At 49.0% G+C, this 19700-nt stretch overlaps 1 protein-coding gene across 1 annotated transcript; it reads right to left on the reverse strand.

The window, feature by feature from the left end:
• Positions 1-21: 21 nt before the first annotated feature.
• Positions 22-19517, reverse strand: UFD1 (ubiquitin recognition factor in ER associated degradation 1). Its single transcript, XM_081801611.1, has 10 exons — positions 19363-19517; positions 16069-16201; positions 15657-15689; positions 12630-12751; positions 8805-8935; positions 6338-6410; positions 1682-1750; positions 783-848; positions 460-507; positions 22-207 (listed from the first exon to the last, which is right to left on the reverse strand). Exons 1-10 carry the CDS (start codon positions 19363-19365, stop codon positions 193-195), a joined length of 693 nt encoding a protein of 230 aa, XP_081657737.1. The 5' UTR covers positions 19366-19517; the 3' UTR covers positions 22-192.
• Positions 19518-19700: the final 183 nt, after the last annotated feature.

A 19700-nucleotide genomic window follows, 5' to 3' on the forward strand; every position in this document is an offset into this window, starting at 1 on the left:
GGACACTTTCTGTGTCTAAAGTGCTTTTTGAAAGATTTTTATGGTTCTTGTATTCTTAAGAAGGCACAGCTCCTTAGCCAGTTTCCAGAGGTTCCCAGCATAGCAGGCAGCTGCTTCCCAAATTCAGCTCTGCTCCCCTCCTCCGCAACTTCCTTTCAAAGAGTCACGTTCTCAGAGATAAAGCAAATGTGGTCACATCTGGTAAATCTAAGAGAAGGGTACACGCGTGTCCTATTTTAACTTTTTGGTAGGTTAGAAATTTTGAAAAAAAGAAGAAAAATTGAATCCTGCCTTATAGAATTGTTTGGAGGATTCCAGGAGAAAGTGGATGTAAAGGACCATGTAACTGAGAAAAGTGCCAGATACGTGCGTGCACAAAAACCGCAGGCCCAATCCCTGCAGAGGCCCCCAGATGGCACGGTGGGAGCACAGAAAGTAAAACTGTGGCCTGGTACTCACACGGAAGCCCAGCTCTCCAGCATAGCCGCTGTGGTCAGCTTCGCCCTCCTGATGGGGACAGAAAAACGGGTGATGAGCCTCTCAGCAGGGACACCCCAGCTTTTCTCTTAGGCCTCTCATTGCTACTGCTTTCCCTGCGCCCCCAACTGCTGGGACACACTGTGCCCCCGGGAGCAAGGCATGTGGCAGTGTCAGCATCAGCAGAGGTCAATCTCGACGTGTTCTCTGCCACGACACATGCAGGACACCCTCCCACAGAAGCCCCGTTACTGAAGAGGGCAAACAGCGTGGGGTTGCGGAGGGATGCTGGACAAACAACTTACGGCGGACTCCTCATGCTGGACTTGTCTTTCAGGCTCCTTATAGCCCAGGGGGGCATCGAAGTCCACCTGTGGTTCCAAGGGGAACAGTACAATTTTGGGATGTACTTAGACTTCCTTAGCTTTTCTGTTTTGACTTGAGACAACCGTAGGTTCATATGTGGTTGCAAAAAATGCAACAGAAAGCTGCCCCTGTATACTTGGCCCAGTTTTCCCAATGGTAACATTTTATAAAATTACAGAGTATCACCATCAGGATAGCAACAGTGGCACCATCCCGCCCTCCTATTCAGATTTCCCAGTTAAGTTCTCACAATTTTATCATGAGTATAGGTCAGTGTCTCCACCCCCACAGTAGAGATACTGGACTGTTCCAACCTCAAAGGGACCCCTTAAGTTGTCCTGTTATAACCACACCTGCCTCTCTTCTGGCCTTCTCCTAACTCCTGGTGACCACTATCCTATCTTCCACTAAAAGCTCGCCGATTTAAAGAATGTAGTAACAAATGGAACCAGACAGAATATAACCTTTTGGGACTGGCCCCTCTTGCTCAGCAGCATTCCCTGGAGACCCACCAGGCTGCTGTGGGTACCAGTAGTTGCTTCCTACAAAGGAGCTGAATAAGCTTCCTTAGCTTTCCAGAATATCCACGCTGTGGCCTGTCTGCAATGCTGGTGAGTGCAGCCACCTCAGAATCGGCTACAACTAACTGTGCCACCTCTCGGCCAGAGATGGGTCACCAGGTCAGCAGCCTCCTCACGGCGTTCTGGCATCACCTTCCTTTCTCACCCACACAGTCCTAGGGGCTGCATGACACCCTGGTGGGGCAATGGCTTGCAGGGGTGATCAACTGCCCCTCTCCCCCCGGCCCAAGCGCACTGTAAGCAGCAGAGGTACTCACGTTCATGTCACACTCAATGATGGACACGGCCTTATCAGGCTTCGTCTCCATCACCCGTAGTTCATAGATCTGTGGGAAAACCACAAACATCAGCTTCATGGTTTCGTGGCAGCATCGGGGGCTGTCACCACTCATGTGACTGTGGCTCCCCACCCAGCTCCTGCAGACATACTGTTCACCTCCAGGACACCGTCCCCCAGCCGCACCTCTTGCTGTGACAAGGGGGCTGCCTTTTGCGGGGTTCGGCTGCTTTGACGCCTGCCCAGCACTCAACAGAGGCTGTTCCCTATAAGCGGTTCAAATCAGACAGGGTAGTTATACATCAAATTGCAAAAGACACAACCTTTATCCCAGGAAGTTCACTTCTAGGAATTTATTCTAAGTAAATAATTAGCTAAACACCCAAAGAGAAAATTCTGAGAAGGCTCTCTCCAACATTGCTAATAATAGTGCGTGCTCAAAATATCCACCGATAGATTGGTTAAACGAGTGATATTTGTCCACATATAAAGAAATTACAGTCACCAGGGGAATACTATGCAGCGAACAGGAAAATAAGTTAAAAAGTCAGTTATACTGCTGTGTTCCAAGATGATCTCAAGTATGTAACAAACATAGAAAAGTCCAGAAGGATAAGAGCTAAAAGTGGCGGAATCTGCTTTTTCCTGCACTGTTTTTGGTTCTTTTTACCTAGGGTATGTCTTGCTTTTGTAAAGAATAGTCCAGAGAGTCCCACCATGAAAAAAAGCCTAAACATTAGTAAAGTGAGAGGGCTTCGTGTGCCCAGGCTGCTTTCTAAAGTTTTCTCATTATAGAAGATAAGCAGCAAGGCATGCATGCCACTGTGTGGATGTAACCCAGTCTCTCCACTCAACATCCAGGCTGGCTCCACTGGTTTTGCCATCCCGTCTACACCACCACCCACACTGCCATGATATCTGTCAATGCTGGGGCCACATGTTCTCATTTTGTTGCAGTCGTGCTTTCAAACTGCAGGTCACAACTGATTAGTGGGCCATAAAACCAACTGTGTCATAACCAGAGCTGGGAAAGAAAAATCACGGAAGGAGCACAACAGAAATACTAGACTATGTTGCATGTGGTAACAAGAAATACTTCTGTGACTTTTTTTTAGTTTTTTGTATTGTCACACTGCATCTAAAACAGTAATTTTAAACTGTCTTTAAACACTCAACATGTACGTAGAATTCCCAGTTATTTTTACTGATTGAACATTTTCCTGGATTGCAAATAGAGAACACTTTCATTCTGAACAACTCTTTATTTTTTATTTTTTTAAAAGATTTTATTTCTTTATTTGACAGAGACACAGCGAGAGAGGGAACATAAGCAGGGGGAATGGGAGAGGGAGAAGCAGGCTTCCTGCGGAGCAGGGAGCCCAATGCGGGGCTCGATCCCAGGACCCTGAGACCATGACCTGAGCCGAAGGCAGACGCTTAACGACTGAGCCACCCAGGCGCCCCGTGAACAACTCTTTAGACTTCTTCTTTTCCAATATTTGAGATGTCCTCGTTTCAGGCTTACATGTTAAATACTATTACCGCTTTATGTGGCGATGTTTACCAAGATTTACTTCGATTATTTGCTAGTTTATTTGTTCACTGTTCCTTCTGGCATGCTGGTCTTTCCTTCTAGGATACTGCTTACTCCTGAAGCACATGCTTTTAAAGTTCCATTCGGTAAATAAACTCTGATTTTGCTAATCTGAAAGTATTTTGACTGCATTCTCTAAAGATGAAGATGACTTTGGTGACAGTTCCTGTCATCCTTTGAAGATACACTCGATCCTTGAACAACACAGGTTTGAACTGCACTGGTCCACTTACATGGGGAGTTTTCACAGTCTATTTTCTCTCGCTTGTTGACTCTTAGTAACATTTTCTTTTCTCCAGCTTACTCTACTGCAACAGCCCAGTTTATGACACACATAACATCACTATGTGTGTTCATCGGCTGTTCCTGTTCGTGGTAAGGCTCCCGGTCAACAGTAGACAATGGCGAAGTTTTGGAGAGTGAGACGTTATACACGGAGTTTTCACTGTGCAGGGCTGGGTGACCCTAACCCCATATTCTGCAAGGGTCAACTGTTTTCTGCTATTTGGGGCTGTAATGGCTGCCGTCCCTTTCTAAGTACCTGCTCTCTGCTTACCTCTCGGTATCTGGTATTTGCTGTCTGCAACTCACCCTGTATGATATACCCTATACTCCCTGTAACCGTGGGCTGAAGGCCAGCTCTAAAACAATTTCACTTACTGTCTCTTCACAATATCACCACTCCTCTGCTCTCTCCTGCTGGCATTTTCACCGAGCATGTGTGATTTTCTCAGGATCCCCAATACCCTAGTCTCCCCTGTGCTCATGAACTTGATTCTCTGTGTAGATTTCTAAAGTACTTCTCCAAATTTAGCTTTCATTTCATGAATTCTTTGTCAGCTGTTATTTAACTCTTTGACTGTTTTTCAGATCTTCCTAGTTATTTTTGGTAGTCTTTTGCTGACTGCTAAATTTTATGATTCCATTTTAAAAATGTTTTTGAACATTTTATACATAATTACTTTATATTTGTATCTGAAAATGCCAATACTGGGGCCCCTGGGTGGCTCAGTTGGTTAAGTGTCTGCCTTCGGTTCAGGTCATGATCTCAGGGTCCTGGGATTGAGCCCTGAGTCTGGCTCCCTGCTCAGTGGGGGAGTCTGCTTCCCCCTCTCCTTCTGCCCTTCCACGGCCCCCACCCCCACCCAGCTCATGCTCTCTCTCAATAAATCAAATCTTAAAAAAACCAAACCAAACCAAACCAAAAAAAAAATCCAACGAAAATGCCAATACTGATTTCCTTAAGGGTCTATGTCTGCTTTTCTTGTCTCTGCTTGGGTGTCTGGTGGTTTTATTATGAATTCTTGTTTGCTTGTTCCATCTACAGCAGTCCTGAGGGCTTAAATAAACTGGGGCTGCTTTTCCCAGAGAGTATTTGGGTTCCTTCTCCTGGGATGAGGACAACATCCACCTCTGGATCTGTTTAAGCTCCTTTAAGGGTCTTACTTTAATGTGGAAGCCTCCAGTTCAGATCTCCCACTAAAGCACTGACATGGTCATTTGCACGCAGGACAACACTGTGAGAGATTCTTTAAAACCTCCTATGTTTTTTAGCAAGACCAGCAATGCATTCATAATCTAGACTTTATCGTAAATTAATCGGGTTTTATGAGAAGGGCCCTTTAGAGTACCTAGCCTTCCATACTTCCAGAAGTAGAAGTCCAAGCATTTCAATTCTATGTAACTCACCTTCCCTTTCAGTGCAAAAATTTCAATATTATCTTTTATCATCAATTTGGATTGTATTTAGCATTACTCACTTAATATTAAGAACACTAACATTAAGGTGGCCCATAATTAATTATGAAAGTCTCAAGTATTCAGTTAAGGTAGAGAGTACCTAAAATGTCCCCCACAAAGCTAAAGGGAACAAGATTACTTCTTAGTTGAGGAGAAAATATAAAAGTGTGATTCAAAACCCACAGAATGACAAATAAGGATTCTCAGCAACAGATGCCTCAAACAGAAGGAAACTCAAAGAACACACTGGATCCCTACATTGACATGGAAGGAGCAACTGGCTGAACCACAGGCACCTCTTCTCAGTTGTGAGCGCCCAAGTCCCCGATGGGATGGGAGAGTATGTGAAGGAGCAGGGAGCTGGCTCAGGGAGAGGCGGGCAGGGGCTGTGGTCACTCCTGAGCACCAGGAGGTCTGCTCTAGCGGCAGCTCCACGAGGGTCACCATCCACTGTCACAGTGGGTGAGGCTATCCACGTGGCTGTGCTCCATGCCTGTGGCAGGATGGGTTATCAGCCGGCTTGCCATCTATGACATCTTTCCTCAGCTTCTTGCCACAGATAACGGGGACGTGGATAATGTCTTGAATTTTGTGTCACTTAAACAGGACATGAATGAGAAATGGGAGGGTGAGAGATGATGTTAGCTTACGGCTAAACTGTCTAGATCCAGACAGCTGGGCAAGCATTGAATCACAGATGAACATATATGGCGTTCAGACCTGAAAGACTCATGTCCCAGAGGAGCTACTAAGGGAAAACCAGAGCTGAAGAAAACAGGAGGAAGAGGACATGTGCTCCCATGAGGAGAGGGCACGTGACCGCAGGCGACACCGTCCCTCGGCAGAGCCAGGCTCTGCTCTCCCTGTGCCCCACAGCACTTGGAGCACGTTGTAGGGCCAGCTCCTTGATGGCCTGTCCAAGGGAATCACAAGGATGAGGACCCAGGCTGCTTTGTTTCTGTGTCCCCACAGACCAGCAAAGGGATTAGTTCAGATTACAGGTACAGTGGAGAGCTTCCTGAAAGAGGCACAATCAGCACCCTTGGCATCATGGGATACAGGCATATGATTAATAATGTTAAGCTCATGCACCTGTAAATGCAATCAATCAATTCTCCACACAGAGTTGCTGAATGAATTACTATACGACTCTAAACACGAATCCACGGAGACTTAAAAAAGCAAGCAAACAGTAGGCAGCCATCATGATAAAAGCCAGGCATACCCTGCCTAAAAAGAACCCCCACTCAAACCCCAGAATGGAGACACTCACACTGCTGGCCGCATGGTGGAAATGCTCACCTTCTCATTGTAGTTGATGGCAATCACATCCCCTGTGGTCAGACAGGCAAAGTTTCTCAAGGCGTTTTCTAATCTGCAGACACACACTGTCAAGGCAACATGGCAACATGGGTACCTTAAATCTGAAACAAGTTCCATGAGGGGTTTAGATCACCTCCGTCATAAAGTATACCAGACAGACATGTACCAAGCTGGTGCTAAAACACACGACTTTGACACAGTGGGATGATACTAAGCAATAATTATGGAAGGGTAAACTCATAGCATGGATAAATCTCGCAAACGCCGCTGAGGGAAAGAACCCGCCACAAAGTGTTCCCTCAAGAAAGCTCTCTGAGGGCTGGGAGGCACGGGGAGGCTCCTAGGGCTGGAGGTCAGGTGAGGACGGGCAGGCAAGGCCACAGAGGGACCTTTCGGAAAGATGGAAATGTTGTGGTTACACGGGTGTTCACATTTGCCAACTCATCAAACCGTGCATTTTATTGTATGTAAACTCCATCTGAACAAGTTGATCTTAAAAATCCCATGGAAGCACAGAAGAAAAAAAGACTGAGTGAATGATAAATAGGCCCCCTTAAAAATCAAAGATGTTCTCTTTGACACTTTTGTTGTTTCTATCTTTTGGGTGGTAACCCAACTTTAGGGGTATGTTTCAAAAGAAAAACTAAAAAAATAAAAATTAAAAAGGAAAAAGGAACCTGTAAACTTTTTTTCTAATAGTAAATAATAACTTCTTAAAAACTGAATAACCCAAATGCCCAGGCAAGGGAGTAACGCCTAATCACATGGAAGATTTTAACCACATCATCCTCATCAACTCAGAGAATTATTTTAAATAGAACGGTCAAACATACAACGTGGCTCCAGAACCCAGCAACAGGACACGGCATAGCAGGTGAGGCTCTCAGAGTCTGAGGGTGCAAGACTCAGCCTGTCTAGGATCCCTTCTCTTACTCTTACTCTGTGTCTTACTCAGACAGCCTTCCGAGATAAGAAAAGCTTTGTGAAAAGGGTATTCTGTGCATACTGTCTTTGTCCCCTTGCATAAAATGCCCGGCTGTTGGGGTGCCCTCCCTTAACTCCTCCAGTGGCCCTTCAAGGCGAGAGGCGCTGAGCTGTCAAAGCCAACCCACACGGCCTCTGCGGGTGGAGCCGGCTTCTGCCTCACAGCCCTGCGTGCTCCCCCTTCTCCCTGCTGTGCTGAGTCTGGCTTTACTAAGACTGCCTCTATCCTGTCAGCCAGACTCGGGAGCACCAGACTGCCTCTCAGCTGACAAAAGGGACACTCTTTCTCCGCGGGCTAAAAAGTTAACCATGCCTATAGAAACAGCTCTGAAAACAATCTGGTAAGTCTGTACCACAACACACATGAAAATCCAGAGAAAGACCAGAAGGGGCTGCAGTCATGGAGGCAGACACCCCTGGGCACTGCCAGCCAGACAAGCACCTCCAAGGCAGAGCTCTGAGGCACCGGGCAAGCAGATCTTGCCAGAGGATGTCATCCTGCCTGTAAGATGGAAAGCATCCAACAAGAGCCGTGAGCACAGCTCCCCAGACGCCCACTGTGTCCAGGGCCCAGTCACAGGGGACTCAACAGGCTTGTCCACAGACATGGTCAGCAAAAGACTCAACACAGCCCACCCACATCCAGGACATGGCCAGCAGCAAGCTTGCTCCCTGGTTTGGGGTGGGGACAGGGGTGTGCAACCAGAGGGGGGTGGAAGCAGGGTTTTTTTTGTTTTGTTTTTAAACTGTCTACCTATCTGTATTGTTCAATTGTGTTTTTTTCAAGCCTTTTAAAAACAGGCGGTGGAGTGACCACTCTGTAACACGATCTGAACAAGCCAAGCTGGGGCCTCCAAGCCAGAGGTCTAGACCACAGACCACACACAACATTCTCCTTGCCCACACCAGTTACTCCTTAAATTATCAACACACATGTCTGGCTTACGTTCAGAGAACATATCAAAACCCACTAAAACCTAAAATCTTTTCTTTGCTCTTGCTGACAGAAAATGTACTCTGTCAATGCTCCCCACTGGTTTGGAGTGCAAAGCGCTAACCCTGGGTAAAAGGTGAGGCTGAATAGTGCTCATGGCTGAGCTGGGGCACCAGGGGCCCACTGGGGTAGGGTCCAGAGGGAGACCAGCCAGCCTCTTTCCACCAGAACACACTGAGCTTTGTGCCAGGTGCCCCAGTCCACCTGGAGGAAGGGTTCCATTTTGCCCTCAAGGAAGTGCCTGGAGAGCATCCAAAAGCGTCCCATAGAGTGCCCAGGGTGTTTGTCCAGGGCCACGCTGGGGTGGACGTGCTGGCCAAACGCCATTCTTCTCCATTCACTACTTCAATCACAAACCAATGTGTGGTCCTCAAAGTAGGCACATGCTCAACAAAGAGCTCGGTAGTTTATAGACTACCGGCACACCTCTCCTTTGTCCAAAGAACCCTTCTTATCTCAAAAGGATACACCGCTTTGGGGTTGGTGATGTCCAGGAAGTCAGGGCTCTGAGGCTGGAATTTGGAGTACGTGGCCACTTGAAGGTTGACACTCTCCACCTGAACCAAGCCCCCTTCTTCCAACAGCAAATTCTGCATCATCTAAAGGAAGAAGAAGGCTACATGAGGCTCCTGGAAATTAAGTGGCCAGCGTTGAGCGCCATCTAACCACACACTCGGCAGGCCCAGGTCCGACATTCAGATGTCCTCTTCCTTGGGTCCCTGAAAGAGGAACCTGAGATGAGGTCCCCAAGTGATTTGATGTCAGGAAGGAAGAAAAAGCAAGCCAGCAAACAAGTCAAAGACATGAAAGGAAAGCCTTGGGGTGCTACCAGGAGGCTGCAGCTGGCAATGTGAGTGTCTCTGCCAGCCTCTGAGAAAAGATGGTCCACTGGGAGGGTCACCTGGAAGTGTGAGGTGCCAGCAGTGCGAGGTCTCCTAGGGGCACAGTGTTTCCCCAGGGAAGCTCACCCCCTCCCCCATACCTCTGAGCTGTCCCACACCCAACTTACAAGGCCTTGGGGCAAACAGGGCTGCAATGGAGGCAGGATAATAACACTAGGTGGGCTCACCTCACATGGAATGGCCCTATAGCTAATGCGCAGGGTGGTGACAAGTCCCCACAGGGGTCTGCTACAGGGGGTCATATAAAACTGACAAGACACCCCACACCTCTATGAAATCACCCTGCATGGTGGACACTGGCTGAGGAACAAGGCGGAGAAAGAAGAACGTAGGCATGTGAGTACCTGGTGTGCAGCAAGTCAAGACACCACAATAAGGCTGACACTCGGGGGTCTGAGACAAGGAGGGTGGGCCAGAAATGAGAAACCCTGCACAACTTGGAATGGTTTTTTGCTTTTCTTATTTTAGAGTTGTTGTTGTTGTTTTAAGATTTATTTGAGAGAGCGAGCATGAGCGCTCATGTGAGTGTGAGCAGGGGGCGGGGAAAGGGAGAGGGAGAGAGAATCTCAAGCAGACTGCGTGCTGAGTGTGGAGCCTGACGAGGGGCTTGATCCTAGGACCCTGAGATCATGACCTGAGCCGAAACCAAGAGTCAGCCAACTAACCGACTGAGCCACCCAGGCGCCCCTTAAGTTTCTTTTTTTAAAGATTTTATTTATTTGACAGAGAGAGACACAGCGAGAGAGGGAACACAAGCAGGGGGAGCAGGAGAGGGAGAAGCAGGCTTCCTGCGTAGCAGGGAGCCCGATGTAGGGCTCGATCCCAGGACCCTGGGATCATGACCTGAGCCGAAGGCCGACGCTTAACGACTGAGCCACACAGGCGCCACCCCCCCAGAGTTTCTTAAAGAGAACTTCAAACATAAAAGCAGACAGAACAGGGAGGGTGTCTACCTGGCTCAGTCGGTAGGGCATGAGACTCTGGATCTAGGGGTTGTAAGTTCGAGCCCCATGCTGGGGGTAGATTACTAAAAACAAACAAACAAAAACTTAAAAAAAAAAAAGGGCAGAGAAAACTGCATGAGTGAGCCTCTATACACCCACCCCTGGCTTCCACCATGATCAGGTCACAGCTGACCTCTACTCCTCAGTCACTGCCCCACTCCCTGGCCCCATCCCACACTGGGCTGCCCTGAAGCTGGTCCCAGGCACATCCCTTCAAGAACACTTCCCCCGGGTGACACTATTGAACAGTGCTGCTGACCACAGAGGCTCCACAGGGGTAGTTAGGAGGTGACTCTAAAAGCCCAAGGACAAGATGCATGTAAAAGGAAGGAAGGCCAGGGCCAAGGTGGGCAGAGGTCATGAGCAAGGCTGGAGAGTAAGCAGGGCCCCACGGACAAGCCTGTTGAGGTCCCCACACACTCTCGTTGAAGGGTGCTCGCCAGGCTGGGGTGGCCGCTCCGACAAATGCTACAGGCAGGCTGAGTAGGATGGAAAGGCAACGGACTTGGTAACTGGGACGTTCAGTGACCCTGGAGAGGGACGGTTTCATGGGAAGTGCTCTAAGGACTGGCAGTCAGTCTGCTGCAGCCCAAGCTCACAGTCCCTTAGGGATTTCCTTGGGAAATCTGCCAGAGAAGACGGAGGGTAACCGATGGCTAGAGGAAGGACACAGCCACTGGCAGCTCGAGGAGGAAAGGCAGGATCCCAGGCCCCCTGCTTGTGGTTGAATCAGCAGGCTCAGGCTCAGACAGGACTTGGGAAGAGAAGTGGCTGGTGGAAGAGCCCGAGGGCAAGGAGGAGGCTTGCTCCAGGTCTGGTCCACTCCTTGTGTGCACAAGCCCCTGGAGGGCCTTGGTCACCATGGGGCACAGGTAGTATGACAGGCACCCCGCGGGCAGGCATCCACACACTCCCAGTGGTCCTGAGCAGGGATCTCGATCTAGGCCAGTAGACGAGGCCTCAGGTACTAGAAGAGAGGCCAGCATCTGTTCCAGCTGACTCGCCCTGAAGAAGCCTGGGAGCTCCGGGTGGGATGGAGCCTGCCAAGCAGCTAATGGAAGGCACCTGCTCACATACCCGCTGGGGGTGGAAAAGACCCTCAGGCCGGCTCTGCAGCAGCGTCTGGAAAACCCCAGGCAACCACCCACTCTAGTCAAGAGCTGGAAGACCGGCCCAGAAAGAAGCAGGTCCACGTTATCTAAAGAAGCTTCCCAGGGAATATGCTATTTCTCATCAAAAGGGATCCAACTAGTTTTCTGATCCAAAATGGTCTGAGAGACTGGACAAGGGGCCACCCAAACTCAATGTCTGTGGGTTAGAGAGAGAACCTTTGAGGTACGGTTTTCCCCAGGGTTACTATCTCCTCTTTTACCTCTTTGTAAGAGTCACAGAGGGCCTCTGAGGATCCAGAATGGCCCTGGGAAGTTGTCAGTGCCCAACACTTCAGCCACCCACAGCACTCTATCTGATGAATAGGACAAGGCCTTGGACCCACGAGGGGCACCTGTAAACCCACACGACAATAAGGTGCTGAGCAGGGCAAGTGAGCAGGGAAGCAAGTGGAGTCTGGGCTTTGAGGCACGAGTAAGAGCTCCCTGGGGGACTGAGGCTAGAAAACAACATAGGAGAGGCCAGGCCGGAGTGAGATGGGTGAGGTGGGGGAAGAGGCTGGCCCAGAGTAAGGGCCTAGTACTCAGGAAGGACCCAGGCTCAAGAGAAAGTCTGAAGGCAAAAAGAGAGGCTTTGTTTCCATGGCAAGGAAGTGATGTGCTTTGGAAAGACTCAGCAGCCAGCCTGAGGATCTTTCCCACCCCCAGCGGGTATGTGAGCAGGTGCCTTCCATTAGCTGCTTGGCAGGCTCCATCCCACCCGGAGCTCCCAGGCTTCTTCAGGGCGAGTCAGCCTGGAACAGATGCTGGCCTCTCTTCTAGTACCTGAGGCCTCGTCTACTGGCCTAGATCGAGATCCCTGCCCAGGACCACTGGGAGTGTGTGGATGCCTGCCGCAGGGTGCCTGTCATACCAGACAAGCATCTAAGCGCACTCGCACGCACACACACACGTGACAGAACTGGGGAGAAATTAGTAAAAGTGGGGAGCAGATGTATTAAAACCTAAAATCCTGTACTCAGACCACTTCAAAAATACTCCTGCTTTATTATTTTTACAAAAGCCTTACCCAGGAGATGGCAGGTAAATAACATGGCTGTGGTTTCTGGGCTACCGGGTGATCGACTGTCAAAGAAAAGGCCACCCCTCCTAGCACACAGAGCCTTGTTCCGAATCCCATCCTTGTAGCCATGACACACGCTGAGGGCTGCCCTTCTATGGGGCCCCAAACCTGAGACAGGCCCACAGACTCTCCAAGACCGGCGCGGCCCCACTCACCCAGTGTGGGAGGTAGCAGATGCCCTCATCGGCCACAAACTCCAGCACACCGCAGTGCGTCATGCGGTCCGAGTTCTTGTTGGTCAGTTTGAACAGCATGGGGTACGTAATGTTGAGTCGGCCTAAAAAGGGGAGAGGCTGAGGCACAGCTTCTGTGAGGGAGAAGTTCTATTCCCCAAATGCGCTCCTCTGAAAATCAGCCTCCCTGGGTGCCCATCATGGCTTCACACAGCCCCGCTCCTCAGAGCAGGCCCTCAGACCCACGAGGTGCTTCGGCCCCTGGGTGCCTGCCCATGCGCCCCCCATGCATATCACTTGGCCCAGAGCTCAGGAATGTTTGGTGACCAAGGGACCAGTACTGGCTTACACTTGAGGCTCTCTGAAATCCCCGTTTTAAAAGGTTGTATGTTAACTCATTTATTCATAAATAATTAATTGCCAACCACATGCTGGACAAAATCCCTGCCTGCAAAGGTTTCTAGTTAGAAAGGTGGGGAAAAAAGAAACACGTGCACTGAGATGTTGCAGTGCTGTGGGAAGGGTGGTATGGGGGAGGCAGCATTCCTGTAGTCGTTCATGCCAGTCCTGGGCAGGCCAGCCAGGAAGGGAAGGCCAGAGAGGAAGCAGCCTGAACAAGGGCATGGAAGGAAGGGGAGCTCAGCCAGTTTGGGAATGGCTGGCCATCAGGTGAAACTGGGGCACAGGGAAAGGGTGAGAGTGTGGTCAGGAGGAGAGGGAGGCTGGGCCAGACACTATGCTGGGTGGGAGCATTCAGCAATGTGGGCTCTCAGCAAGGTCATGACACAGTATGCCCCCTCACTCTAGTGGTCCTGAGAGCAGGCGGCATGGACAGCCAGAAGCAGGCAAACAAGACTACTGGCAGGCTGACCCAGGAGGGCGGGAGGTGCAGGCAGTGTGAAGCAGGAGACCCAAGAGAGTCAGGGACCTGGGGGATGGGTCTGGGACAGACTGATGCAGTGACAAGTAAGTGTTTGCCATTTTCCAGGCTCTCGCTTACTCTTTCCAGACCAGTGAGGCAAGGACTATCATAACTACTTTTATCTACGGGGAACTAACATGCCCAGTCAGTGAGAAGCCCAGGATCACAAAGCCCAGGAGTGACGGATGCTGGGATTCAACCCAGGCTGCCAGCCCAGGTCTGAGGCTTAACCACCAAAGCTCACTTTAGCCCGTCGGCTTAAGCAGACATGGCCACAAAAGCTCCATTCAGTGGCAGGAGGTATGGCAGACTCCACCTGGGATCTTCCTGGAAATTATGATGATGCAGATCAATAAGAAGCTTGGGCAGGAAGCCACAAATGGGGGAGAAGAGCCTGCAGAAGTGACAGCAGTGGGTATGGGTGTTCTCGCCCCATCGCCAAGGGTGACTTGGCTGCTGGAGGCCAGGCCCTCTGTCCCCAGCACATCTCTCAGCTGTGGAGTCGTGAGGCAGAACAGTGGTCAGTCAGGGTAAAGCAGATCAGGCTCCAGCCAAGGATCCAAGATTCTTGTGGTTGGAAGAAACCCTGTGCTCCTCAGTCTGGTGGTTTTCACACTGCATTTTCGGATTTAGAGAAGAGTCTCGGGGCTCCTGAGCCCTCTGCACCATCTCACCTCCTCCAAACTGAGCAGTGACCCTTTTATAAATTAAGACTCTCTGTAAGATTTCATTTGGACAAAGTTTCTTCCATGACTTAAAAGATTTGAACACTGTGATCTAAGCCCCCTGTCCCAATCCGAGTCTCTTCTCAGACACCTGTACCAAGGGTCACACCTGGCACTCAGTGCCTGGGTCAGCTCAAATGGAAAGGCAGGCTCTCTTGGGGGGGGGGCACTTGTCTCCTCCTCTATGATGGGGCTATGAACCCCATGGGTCTGTTAACCCACTGGCTGTGCAGAGGCTAGAATTGCAGGCCTCTACTGGGTGTGGCCACTGCTGCTGCTGGCACTGGTTTAGCCCTGCTGGCTGAAGGCCACCTCCTGCCTTGACTGGTGTCACATGGGCTTGGGCTATTTACATACATACCACAGGGCACCATCTAGGAGGAGGTACTCCTGCCACATAGCAGCTTTGATGGATGGGTGCTGTGTTTCCCTGTTTAAAGATGAGGACACTGAAGTTCAGAGGCCAAGTCACTAGTCTATAGCCAGGCCAGGCCAGATGCAAAGCCCAAGTTGGAATGATACCAGACCCACGCCCCTTCCCTATGGTGCTGCCCGACATGTACCAGACACTGAGTGTGGACCCGCCCTCCAGTGGCCGCCACGTCTCCTGCCTCAGATAGGAGGAACTCACACCAGAAACACCACTGAATCTCGAAAGGAACTGATTGTGCCTGTGGCTGGGGGCATGAGGTCTCCATGGGTTGTTCTCATGGGATGAAGGCTTGAGGAAAGAGAAAGTACGGCTGCTCTCACAACCCATGGGACTTTCTGGCTCCTGCTATAAGAGAAAGGACCTGATGAGAGAGGCAGCTTCTGGGGCAGAAGACAACAGCTCAGTTTTTGATGTGCTTTTCAATGCAATGGGGCAGACAGGGCCTGGAGCTGAGGAAACATGTTTGGGGAAGAGATGAGAAGCCTGCTACATAGCATCCTCCTTGGAGTCCACTGCCTCCTTTAGGAGAAAACCTAGTGAACCCAGCCAGTAGCATCAGAGTGATGCCCCAGCAGGGTGAAAAGCATTGGTGCTCGAACTTTCCTTTAGTCCTGATGGGATCTGAATAAGGTGTATATGTGTGCTGGGGGTGGGGATTCAGAAGAGCAGAACCCCCTTCATAGGGGAGGGACCTAGAGCTGAGTACTTGCTGGCCCCAGCCTGGACAGCTGGCCACCACCAGCCACCACCTCACCAGGGCATCTGCAGGTCCAGCCAGCCCTCCAGTTCAGCACACATCCTCCAAAGACAATTCCCAACCAGACATGATGAAGGTTGCCTATGTCCGAACATACTGAAGAGCATGTGCCAAGTTTCTGATGTCCATACTTAAATGACCTCAGTTCCCTAGTCATGGAGAAGATACTTACTGAGTTGATCGAGGGCTGAGGGCGGCATAATTACTATGGAAAGAATATTTAAGAAACATTAAAAAAATAAAATTAAAAAGGCAGAACAAAAGCCAAAGTTTAGTTTCTGTCGTATCTTTAAAACATACAAAATGATACTTGTGAGGTAGCCAGAATTTCATAATGATCTTTCATAAGGAATTTTACTTGCTGTAATTCATTGTGGGGAACCAAATGGCTATTAGCCATAAATCTAATCATAATTAGGACTCTCCCTCCCACCCCCAGACCCCCTTAACAAGTCTAGGGCAAGTAAGATTTTCACTGTAACTAGCTTCTGGTTACACATGCAAAACAAGGGCTACTGAAGACTATAAGCACTGCAGGCTGAGGGCAGGAAAGGTTACTATTCAAAATAAAAATGAGCACATACTCTTCCCTCCTTTCTCCACATCTGACCTGTCATTAGGCCCTGCGAGCATGGACACGGAGAAGCAGCGGTACTGCGTGGAGAAGCGGTTCTGGAAGACCCGGGGAATTGGGTGGTCGAACATGTTGAAGGAGAACTACAAGGAAGGAAAGAAATGCTGGAGTTAGTACAGAACAAAGGTCCATTTCTTCACGTTGAAAGCCCAAACAAGTCAGGGCAGTTAATGCTGCTGAATGTCCTGGAAGAACAAGATGCACCGAAATCCTGATAGAGCAGAGCAATCTGCCCGAAGCACTTCCTGGGAGCCCGGGGAATCTCAGATCTGTTTCTACACATTTGGCCCTGCCCAGTCTCATCCCTCCTGTCTAGATTCCACTGCTTTTAGACGGTGCAATCTTACTAAAATACACAGTTGGCCACGTCAAGCCTGTCATTAACCTCTTTCAGTCTCTCACCCCTCACCCAAGGACCCAGGCCAGACCTCACACATACCTCAGAGACTTGTTACTGATGGCCCTGCAATCTCCTACACCTGCCACACCTGGTTCCTCCAACTGGAACACTTTCCCTCTTCTCATTAATTAAAAAAACAAACTATTGAGTGCCCACTATCTGCTAGGCTCTGATCTAAGCACTAGCAAAACATCACTCTAGGACGTTTGCTCAGTAACAGGTACAACATCTGCCTCGGAGGAGCTGACATTCAAGCAAGGGAAACAAATAAGAGAAAATAGCTGCATGTCTGGTGCTGATAAATGCGCTGAGGACAACACAGGGTAAGGGACAGAGAACTCCTGGGAATGCTGTTTTATTTATTTTTTAAGATTTTATTTACTGATTTGAGAGAAGAGTAAGCGAGAGAGAGAGAGCAGAGCACAAGCCAGGGGAGGGGCAGAGGGACAGGGAGGAGCAGACTCCCCGTGGAGCAGGGAGCCCAACATGGGACTCAGACCTGAATTGAAGGCAGATGCTTAACTAAATGAGCCACCCAGGCACCTGGGATTGCTATTTTAAATGGGTGGTCAGGAAGGGACTCTGCAGAGACTTGAATGCCAGGAGGGAGCCAAGCAAAAAACAGGGAATGGCATTCCAAGCAGCAGGAAGAGCAGGCACGAGGTGTTTGCACTCCTTCCCCTGGCTCCCATGACCATCCTTTCCTTGTTCCAGGAACCTTCCCTGCTTTGCCCAGGTTTTGGACTGGTGTCCCTCCAAGGTGCTCTCATGTTACACTGTGGTACTCCATCATGTTAATAAGTAAAGTCAAGACATGGTGCCACCAAAAAGGTGATATCCCAGCTTTTAACATGAGGCTTAGAAAACTTGTGACAGAGTAATCTGGAGTCTTCTCAAAGTATTGCAATTACCATGATGTCCCTCCTACCCCCCTCCAATGTAAAACTGCACAACAGGGTACATATCCAAAAGAACTGAAAGCAGGCTCTTGAAAAGATATTTGTCTGATGTTCGAATGTTCATAGAGCACTATTCATAATAGCTAAGAGGTGGAAACAATCCAAGGGTCCATCAACAGATGAAAGGCGAAAAAAATGTGGTCTACCCAAAGGAATATTATTCAGCCTTTAAAAGGGAGGAAAATCTTATCACATCCTACAACGTGGATGAACCTTGAGGACCTTATGCTCAGTGAAATAAGCCCATCACAAAAAGACAAATACTATTTGATTTCACTTATATGAGATCCCTAGAGTTGTCAAATTCATAGAGACAAAAAGTAACATGTTGGTTGCAGGGAACAGGTGAGGGGAAATGGGGGAATTATTGTTTAATGGGTACAGAGTTTCAGTTTTAAAGGATGAAAAAATTCTGGACATCCAATATACAACAATGTGAATATACTTAACATTACAGAATCTACACTTAAAAATGGTTAAGATGATAAATTTATGTATTTTTTACAAGTTTTAAAAAATATCTCACAATGGACAAATATTTCCTGACTTCATTCCAAATATACATTAAGTAGAGAGAAAGCCATCTACTGATAAGGTCCTTTACCAGCAATTCCAAAATTAGCAAGATGAATCTGCGGTCTTCTACAATACAAACACAGCATGTTCTTGCTTAAAATTTCAAATGGCTCCTCAATCCCTGGGAGCTTCAGCATAGTAGTTTTCAAGCCTTTGTCTCTCCTTTTTTTAAGCAGAACTCTGTTCCACAGTCTTGGCCAGAAGGGTAACAAATGTGAAGGTAGAGCAGTGGGGGTTTCCCTAAGCCTTTCACTACACCACCCCATCCAAGCCATTTTTTCTCTTTGCTTTCATTCCTCCTTAAATCAGAAAATCCCCACAAAGTATTTAACACCCTTAACAATTTGCCTTCAGTCCACCCATATACCTGACCTTCTGCCCCTCTCTGCTGCTCCCAACCCCAAGTCCTACTTTCTTTTATAATCCCAATGCCTAACACATTGCCTAGACCTCTTCAGATATTCAACGTCTTTAAGTGGATGAACTTGAGAATGGAAACATGATTCAACAATGACATACTTCGGATAAAACCTAATAACCATTATTTCTTTTTGCTAAAATAAACAAGTGACATTGAGGCAATGCCGAACAATGGTAATGAGACTAAGCTTCGCGGCCAGACTTGGCTTCAAATTTCCACTCCCCACTTCTCTGACCTCGAGTAAACTACTTACTTCTTTAAACCTTGGTTTTTTTCATGGTTAAAATGATAATAATCATCCTTGCCTCCAACGGCATTGTAGGGATTAAATGGGATATGGTGTAATAAGGGACGGTGGATGTTAAAAACTGTGTAACAGAAAAAGCGCCAGCAAAAACTAGCTACTACTGTTATCCTTAATGAATCGCTTAAATAGCCAAAGGCATCATTACAACGGAGGTATGACCCAGAAGTACCGCGCTGGAGGAACTGGGGCAAGGGCTGAGTGTTCCCTTCCATGGGAATGGCCCCCAAGTATTCTCCCTGGGGGGCCCCTGACTCGACTTCTCACCCCCAGCAACTTTTCAATTAATTTGGTGTTATGGAAACCTGTTACGTGCCTAGCACTTGTGAGACCCGTGGGTGGACCCAAACGTAGAAGATTCCTTTTCACCCTGAAGTAGTTTAAGTCCAACTGAGAGGAAAGCCAAACTATGCCCGGAACCAGCGAAGACGAGCCAAGGCCGTTCGTGGTCAAGGGTCCGGCTCTTGCCCGGCCGGAGTGACTCGGCATCTCCGCGGCGGTCCAGTCAGCCCTGCCGGACCCGGCCTCGGCCCCTGGCCCCAGCCGCCAGCCCCAGCTCCCAGCCCCTGCCAGGCCGCGCTCACCATGGTGGACACCCCTGCCTCGCAGATGCCGCTTCGCCAAGAGAACGTTAGGATGGGAACCAGCCAACCCTCTCTGCTCACAGGAGCCACCGCCGCCGCTTCCGCTCCGACGCCCTGGGAGGCTCACCGGAAGTGCCGGACCTGCGACCCGGGGGGAGATGAGGAAGACAGGGGTAGGCTGCAAATGAGAAAAAGCCAGGCAAAGACGCTAGGGTCTAAAATTTCCCTGTAGTATAAACTAAAATACCATTTCCTAACTTTTTGTCCGCTCTAAAGTATTTTTTATAATTATTTTAAATTACATTTTTTAGTACTCCCCTCTAGACGAATTTAGTGAG

The sequence above is a fragment of the Leptonychotes weddellii genome, chromosome 13, assembly GCF_054177405.1.
Source record: "Leptonychotes weddellii isolate Sample4059 chromosome 13, ASM5417740v2, whole genome shotgun sequence".
In the NCBI taxonomy this organism is placed as follows: domain Eukaryota; kingdom Metazoa; phylum Chordata; class Mammalia; order Carnivora; family Phocidae; genus Leptonychotes; species Leptonychotes weddellii.

Coding starts and splice junctions, on each gene's coding strand:
- UFD1 (XM_081801611.1), bottom strand. Junction 849..1,681: donor TCATTGAGTGTGACATGAAC/GTGAGTACCTCT, acceptor TTGGAACCACAG/GTGGACTTCGATGCCCCCCT. Junction 508..782: donor TCCAGCATGAGGAGTCCGCC/GTAAGTTGTTTG, acceptor TGTCCCCATCAG/GAGGGCGAAGCTGACCACAG.